Consider the following 8,811-nt stretch of genomic DNA (forward strand, 5'->3'; position numbering starts at 1 on the left):
GGATGCCAAGGTGAAGGAGAGAAAACCTACTCATGAAGAGGAGATAGAGGAAGAACACAAGAGATTGGATGAAGAAATGGAAAAGAGGAGGAGAAGAGTTCAGGAGTGGCAAGAGCTGAGGAGGAAGAAGGAAGAAGCTGAGAGAGAAAAGCAGGGTGAAGCAAGTGCTAGTGAACCAAAGTTGGGAAAGGCCTGGACCCTTGAAGGGGAATCTGACGATGAAGAAGCAACTGGTACAGGGAAGCCAGATACTGCGATGGATGTAGATGAAGATGAAAAACCTGTTGATAAAGAACCTGGGGATCCTATGGTGGCAGATGGTGATAATGGGGCAGTTACGTCTGATTTACAAGATGGAACTGCTGGTGCTCCTGAGGATGAGGAAATTGATCCATTGGATGCCTTCATGAATTCTATGGTTCTACCTGAAGTTGAAAAGCTGAACAACACTGTTTGCTCTTCAATACCTGATAAAACTAATGACAAGAAACTCAAGGATAGAGGGGATGAGCAGGGTCGTAGTGGACAGGCAAGGAAAGTTTCCAATAATAAATCGATTGGAAGAATAATTCCTGGTGAAGACTCTGACTCTGATTATTCAGATCTTCAAGTTGACGATGACGACATTGAAGAAAATGATGAGGAGTTTATGAAAAGAGTGAAGAAGTCAAAAGCTGATAAGCTGTCTATAGTTGACCATTCAAAGATTGATTATCAACCTTTCAAGAAAAATTTCTACATTGAAGTGAAGGATGTCTCGAGGATGACTCCTGAAGAAGTTGCTGCATACCGGAAGGAGCTGGAGTTGAAGATACATGGAAAGGATGTTCCAAAGCCAGTAAAATCATGGCATCAGACTGGACTTACTAGCAAAATTTTAGAGACAATAAGAAAGCTTAACTATGAAAAGCCGATGCCTATTCAAGCCCAGGCACTGCCTGTAATAATGAGTGGTCGAGACTGCATTGGTATTGCTAAAACTGGATCAGGCAAAACACTTGCTTTTGTTTTGCCTATGTTGAGGCACATCAAGGATCAGCCACCAGTTGTTACTGGAGATGGACCAATTGGGCTTATCATGGCTCCTACAAGGGAGCTTGTTCAACAGATTTACAGTGATATAAAGAAGTTTGGGAAGGTACTGGGTCTAAGATGTGTACCTGTGTATGGAGGTTCTGGTGTTGCTCAACAAATTAGTGAGTTGAAGCGTGGAGCTGAGATAGTGGTTTGTACTCCAGGTAGGATGATTGACATACTATGTACCAGTGGTGGCAAAATAACTAACCTGCGCAGGGTTACTTATTTGGTCATGGATGAGGCTGATAGAATGTTTGACATGGGGTTTGAACCCCAAATCACAAGAATTGTTCAGAATATCCGACCAGATCGTCAAACTGTTCTATTTTCTGCCACTTTCCCCCGCCAGGTTGAAATTCTCGCCCGCAAGGTTCTAAATAAACCTGTTGAAATACAAGTTGGTGGCAGAAGTGTTGTGAACAAGGACATAACACAGCTGGTGGAGTTGAGACCAGAAAAAGAAAGATTTCATAGGCTATTAGAGATATTGGGTGAATGGTATGAGAAAGGAAAGATTTTGATTTTTGTCCAGTCACAGGAAAAATGTGATGCTTTGTTCAAGGATTTGCTAAAGTCTGGTTATCCTTGCTTATCTCTTCATGGAGCTAAGGACCAGACAGATCGTGAATCCACAATTGCTGATTTCAAAAGCAATGTCTGCAACATGTTGATTGCAACTAGTATTGCTGCCAGGGGACTAGATGTCAAGGAGCTTGAATTGGTTATCAATTTTGATGTTCCTAATCACTATGAAGATTATGTTCATCGTGTTGGCCGCACTGGCAGAGCAGGCCGAAAGGGTTGCGCTATTACTTTTATTTCAGAGGAAGAAGCAAGATATGCACCTGATTTGGCAAAAGCATTGGAGCTATCTGAGCAAGTTGTTCCTGATGACCTGAAGGCACTTGCTGATGGCTTTATGGCAAAAGTGAAACAAGGGCTTGAGCAGGCTCATGGAACTGGTTATGGAGGCAGTGGCTTTAAATTTAATGAAGAAGAAGATGAGGAGAGGAGAGCAGCGAAGAAAGCTCAAGCCAAGGGATATGGGTTTGAAGAGGATAAATCAGATTCGGAAGATGAAGATGAAAATATTAGGAAGTCGGGAGGTGACATCTCACAGCTTGCTCATATTCTTGCTGCCTCAAAAGGCACTGTCCCTGCTATACCTAGCCCCATCTCTCCTGCTCAGCTGATTTCTAATGGTGGACTAACTGTTCCGTTGCCAGCTGTTCTTGGTAATCTCCAAACTACTACAGTTTTGCCTACAGGGCTTCCCCTTACTACAAATGATGGGGCAGCTCGGGCAGCATTAGCTGCTATTAACCTGCAGCACAACTTAGCTAAGATACAGTCTGAAGCATTGCCTGAGCATTATGAAGCTGAACTAGAGATAAATGATTTCCCCCAAAGTGCTCGGTGGAAAGTCACACACAAGGAAACTTTGGGTCCAATTTCTGAGTGGACAGGAGCCGCTATTACCACCAGGGGACAATATTTCCCACCTGGTAAAATCGCGGGACCTGGGGAACGCAAGCTCTACTTGTTCATTGAGGGTCCTAGTGAGCAGTCTGTTAAGAGAGCTAAAGCAGAGTTGAAGCGTGTTTTGGAAGACATCACAAATCAAGCTTTACAACTTCCTGGTGGATCTCAACCTGGCAAATACTCTGTTGTTTAAAGGGTACGATCTGGCCTATTTGAGCATATTATTACTTGCATATTTGTTTGATAATACCCCACAGATATATCCTTTGGTTCACTCAGCTTGTAGTGAAATCATTCTATTAGTTACTGTTTCATCATGTCTCATGCACTCTATATGCATTAAGTTACATACTTAGTAATGGTAGTGATGTGAGTCCAGATTAGTAATGATTATTGTTCTTAATTTCTCATTCTTTTTACATACAAATATACAATTGTACGCCAATTATCCTCAGCTGGATGGTCTGATTTGATTTAATGGTTTTTCTCTGTTTTCATAATATTTTATAGATTTTGCTTTAGTTCAGAGTTATTATATGATTCTTTTCTTGAGTTTTAAGTTTATAGACTCGATTTGGTGTATAAGCAGACCTATTCAGCAGCAAACAGGTGATATTTGTTTAGCAAATAGCAATAGATTATCCTTTCCTAATTTTTCTCAAGATATGAACTCATAGGTGTACTTCTGTTACTACTTGGTGTCAAGGCTAAATGCTTCAGTTAGTAATCCTCCCCTTTCTCACAGACATTGGACCATGTTGTCAGTACCTTATCCTGCTCAATTCCTCTTCCTTCTTGTGAATGTATGTGTAAACTAAAATTATTATGTAAATTTCAGCTGTCATTTGTCCCTAGTGTTTATTTGTGTTTTCAAGCATTGAACTCTATCCTCTAATATATTTTTCCACTCTAGATATTGTTATGATCTCCAGATGTTTGTTATTAATTTATTTGCACAAGGTTTCTGCCCTGTTAAGTTTTATTAACTTGAGTCTCTTGTTTTTCATTTGTTACTGGGCAGATGGGCCTTCTGGGGCTTGCTTACATCCTCAATTTTGTCATTGCCCATACTTGATTTGTGGTTTTCAATGGTGGCAATCATGGCACGGCAGCAGCGGTTTCTTTTTTTTTCATCCAGGTCCTGTTTAATTTGAAGCAAGGATCTCAAGACTCTTGTTTTGATGCGTGTTGTCACTTTGTGCATGAGTTGTAGGGTCCATGATACTATTAAACTCTATATGTTCATCTAATTATAATGTTATCTTTCAGGTTCTGGTTACAAGATACTTTATCAAAAAGAGAAAAGATGTGATGGGGGAAGATTGATGCATTAGCCATAGTCATAGTTTGAATTTCATCAAATGTAGAAAACAGGATACCTTACAAGTTTTCCATTTAACAGGCATCTAAACTATCATATTTATAGGCTCAATAGCTTTAATATTGACAGCTATTGCTTGTACCTTGTATGGAAACTAATGAGTTCAGTTTTTTCTTTCTAGGATTGGTTGTTAGTGGTCCTTCTTCACTTAAATGTAGCATCTGCTACTTGATATTCTTATCTTATGTTGACCTGTTGTGATTTATGCAGGGAATGTGTGCTTGTTATAGTTGTTCCGAGTTGTAGATTGCAACTGGAATGCTTGATGAGAAATATATAACACATATGGTTTGAAATATTGGTTTAGAATTTAGTTTATTAAGAATTTAACTGTAACTGGGGTCTATGTGCAAGGGCAAGCAGGTGGTCGTGGTCATACATGTATGTATGGGAAGGTCTGGCATGCTTTGTTTCTGGAAAGGTTTGAAAACCTCTGTCCTACCATAATATATAGGTAAAACTGCTGATTCTCCAATAAACACTGCCAAACATTAGGGCACTCATAACTCATTCCTCTAGTATTGAACTCTTTGACCATGACTACTTAAGAGAAAGTTGCTCATTGTTGTTATCTAATTTAATTTACTTTTACCTTTTTGCACTGATGCATTTTCTGATAGCTTGAAAATGGTGAAGCTTTCATTATATTGAATGGTAGGCCTTTGCAGCTGAAGAACCCGATGGTGTGAATATGGGATGCTTGATGAAGAATAAGCGCCTTGTGCCCAGCTATTGGCCTGTTTTTTTCTTCTACATAAGACATTATTTGAATAAGCTATGCCATCAAATGTTCGATGGTGATACCATCTCAAATTTTAACTCTACGATACAAGATTTTTCTTTTGGTAACTACCCCTTCAAATGAGAAAATTTTATTTAACAGAATGATTCTATTAGATTTTGTACCACTGGATATTTTACGTTTTAGGGTTTTAATAAAGGTGTGAATGCAGCAAGATATCTAAATCTAAAATGACATAAATTAAGCTTGTACATTAAAAATTAATCACTAATTAATTATTTGTATAAAATATATATTAAAATATAAAAAAATAAGTGAAATAGAACACAAAAAGGACAGTTTGGTGCATAAGCATCGTTAACTTAGAATCGGGATATAGCAACACTGCAACAGACATAGGCCTTTTTTTAGCAATTAGTAATCTGATATCAATACGCAAACGCATCTAATTCTTGTGTAGCCATGTAGAATATACTATTAATTTTTATATAACTATAGGTTATCAATTTTTATATAACTATAGGTTAATTTAATTAAAATATTGAGATAAACATTCAATTTTGTCTATAATATACTATTATTGCCTATTGTTTAATTAAGTCAATGTAACTTTCCATTTTGGGTGTTTGATAAACCAAGTTCTGTGACACTCCTCAGTCCTCACTCAAATGCATTATGAGAAGTAGCCCAAAAAAAGGCTTTACGAAGAAAGAAGATAGGGATTTTTTATTTATATAAATTAAATAATTATATTATTTACCAATTTCCATCGTTTTCAACGTTTTTACCGAAATCCATTTTCAAGCATATTTGGTTTACAGTGTAAACAAATTAATTTTGCACCTATTTTGTTTATACGTATTTCGTGTATATTTCGTTTATAGGGTAAACGAAATACGTGTAAAATACACTGTAAACGAAATATGAATACCTGTAATTATAAAAAATTTAATTTTTATAGGTATAAAAATATAATTTTTAAAATAATAAAATAGTATTAAAAATATAATTTTGACCGATTTAAAAATAAAATTCGAACAAACATGGGAGATAGACGGTTTTAATGAGTGATTTCAACTCAAGTCACGTAATTTAAAACTCTCATTAAAACACATAATTTAAATCTGTCAATTTAAATTGTAGTGATAAAATCATAATTTAAAACGGCCATCACATTATTTTCTAAAAACCATCTCATTTAAATTAGTATTAAAAAAAAACATAAAAAATTTAAAAATTTTGATAAACAAAATTTAAACAATATATAATTTAAATTAAAAAATTTTAATATAATTTGAACATTTTAAATAATAGAGAGTACATAAAAAATCTTATAAAATTTGTTTTATTAAATTGGCAGGTTTAAATTACGGATTTCAATTAAAACCGCTCATTAATTGAAACGTTCCTATTTATAGAATAACAACATGAGAAAGTTATTAGTTTAAATTTTAAAACATAAATGAGATATAAATTAATTAAGGTAGATCTAAAAGTAACAAACATATATCGAATTTTATTTTATAATCAGTCAAAATTATATTTTTAATACCGTTTTATTATTTTAAAAATGATATTTTTATACCTATAAAAATTAAATATTTTCTATAACTACATGTATTCGTATTAGTGTGTTTTACACATATTTCATTTATTTTAATATATATGTCTCATGATATCTACTATATTTAGTTTACACGATAACAAAATGTACTGTATTTTATTTACACTGTAAATAAAATATATTTAAAAAATAAATTTTGATAAAAACGTTGAAAATGATAGATATCGATAAATAATATAATTATTTATTTTATAAAAATAAAAAATCCAAGAAGATAGACCAATGTATGCGATTATTATGGATTAAGAAATTTATGCGGAATTGATCTTTAGTAGGTTCTATGTCTTAACTTTTAAGTCCGAACATCATATGTATGAGGAATTGATCTTTCTTAATATATTTAAGCCATCTACTCAAATAAAAATATTAAAAGTATTTTTTTATAAAGAGTTTTGTATTAAAATTGTGTTTTGTTTGTTTGACTATATTTAAAAAAAAATATTTATAGTATATTAAATCAAACTCTATAATTTATTATCTAATGATAAAAAAATATATCTTTTACATAAAGATAATTGTAAAATTTTTATGATAATATCCATTTTTATTTATTGGTATATTTAAAATATATTTTTATTTTATTGAGTATTTAGTATTTATTATATCCAGGGCCACGTTTAAAATCCTTGTTTATGTTTTATATATACCCTTTAATCACTCAGGGCAAAAAATTGCCATTATCTAACGTTGGTGGAATTTGTTCACTAATAATTAATAAATTATACTTATGAGTATAATAATAACAAATGTGATATCGGAAATTGACTTCTTGTTCTTGGGTTCAAGTTTCAAGACTAGAAATCTAGATAATTTATTTGATTGAATAAAAATTGAGTTTAATTTTAAAATTTATCCGTCTATAAAAATTAAATTCTTAAAAAATTGAAAAATTAATTTGATTAATGAATAATATTTAAGAGATCATTTTGATAATTTATTTATTTTCTTTAATGTATATGAATAATGGTAAAGATATTTCAAGAGAAAAATTGCGAATCAAATCGGCACTAAAAAACTCGGATATCATATCGGATGAAAATTGTACGGATCGGATCGAATTTTTGGCCATATCCAATCCGATCCGATCCGCGTACACCCCTAATAAAAAAGTAACTCATTTTAATTAACCATTTAGTAAAATTCAATTTACTTCCATGCTATCTTTTAAACTAATAATAATATAATATAGGGCACCCACTTTGTTTATATATAATGATAGTGATGTCATTTTAAAAAAATTACACCATTTGCCAATAAATTATAGCTCAAATGACATAACCTCTTCATACTCAACTAAGAGATTACCAGTTCGAGTCTCCCTATCTTTAATAAAAAAAATTAAATAAATTAATTTTAGATTATTTCCAATAAGTTATAACTCAAATGACATCTTTCCTTTATACTCTATCTAAAATGTTGCGAGTTCGAATTTCCTCCTAAAAGAGAAAAATTAATTCTATATTATTATCTTGGTATACTGAAAATAAACTCCCCACTCACCGTCACCAACCATGACTAAATGTTTTAACCTTTTAATCCAAAAAAAAAAAAGATTCAAATTTCAAATTCAAGCTCCCAACGGTCACATTCCTTAACGTTTCTCTACCCTTAACGGCTAAACCGCCGACTACCCTGTACAAATACGACACACCCTTTCCTTACGACAATCTGCTATACTATCACCATTCACTCGTTGATTTTCGCGTTCTTTTCAAACTCTCTCTCTCTGAACCCAAAACACCTTGTTTTGTTTTCTCTTCCACTCGATCATGGACTTCCACAGCCTCTCAAGGAAGGAGCTTCAAGCACTTTGCAAGAAGAACAAGATTCCCGCGAACATCACCAATGTTGCCATGGCTAACGCTCTTTCGGCTCTTCCTCATGTAACGATTCTGCCCTTTTTCTTCGTATTCTTTCACTATTCCTTAGATCATCTCAATTGTTTGTCATCGCAAAATTCTATTGCTGTTCTGTTCTGTTCAATTTTGATTTTTTTTTTTTATGCCGAAATACCCTTTTGTGACTATGTAAAGAGGGAATAATCAACCAAAATTTCATTTATCGTTTTTTGTTAAATGAATTTCTTTTTCCCAAATTGGTTCAGGTTGAAGGATTGGATGAATTTTTTAATCCAATTGAAGCTGAAAAAGCAGCTGAAACCCCCGTTCCTCATCGTGGTGCGGCGTCTAGAACCGCAACCCGAAACAAACCTGTTAGAGAAGAACCACAAAGCTCAAAGGTGGTGTCTTCGCAGAGGCCTCAGCGTGGGACTAGAAGAGCAGGAAATGGTGACGGACTGATAGCATCCGAGCAAGAGAATAAAGATGCCAATGTTTTGGTTACTCCTGCTGCAAAGAAAAGGGCTCCTGCAGTTTCTTTGCGCAGAAAGAAGGAAGTTGAGGCGGTTGAAGATGATGAAGAGAAGAATAGGGGCAATGAAAAGATCATTGATTTGACTAAGACTCCTGCTGCTGTTCCAAGCAGTAGGACAAGGGCCACTGGCCG

General features: G+C 34.0%; 2 protein-coding genes across 3 annotated transcripts in view; both read left to right on the forward strand.

Annotated features, from left to right (window-relative positions):
- The window catches only part of LOC107477334 (DEAD-box ATP-dependent RNA helicase 42), a gene marked incomplete in the record, with an annotated part of 5,849 nt that extends 953 nt beyond the window's left edge, over positions 1-4,896 (forward strand). Inside the window, 3 exon segments of one of the 2 annotated variants that reach the window (XR_008006879.1) lie at positions 1-2,755; positions 3,581-3,697; positions 3,829-4,896. Coding sequence is in view for 1 of the 2 variants with exons in the window: in XM_021137564.2 (XP_020993223.1) it covers positions 1-2,752 (2,752 nt within the window). 2 annotated transcript variants of the gene reach the window in all.
- Positions 4,897-7,987: 3,091 nt separating this feature from the next.
- The window catches only part of LOC107477414 (helicase SWR1), a 3,965-nt gene continuing 3,141 nt past the window's right edge, over positions 7,988-8,811 (forward strand). The window contains exons 1-2 of the mRNA XM_016097425.3: positions 7,988-8,189; positions 8,411-8,807. Coding sequence (XP_015952911.2) covers positions 8,076-8,189; positions 8,411-8,807 — 511 coding nt within the window. The 5' untranslated portion in view covers positions 7,988-8,075. The remainder of the gene's footprint in view (positions 8,190-8,410; positions 8,808-8,811) is intronic.

This window comes from Arachis duranensis, chromosome 3 (genome assembly GCF_000817695.3).
Source record: "Arachis duranensis cultivar V14167 chromosome 3, aradu.V14167.gnm2.J7QH, whole genome shotgun sequence".
Classification (NCBI taxonomy): domain Eukaryota; kingdom Viridiplantae; phylum Streptophyta; class Magnoliopsida; order Fabales; family Fabaceae; genus Arachis; species Arachis duranensis.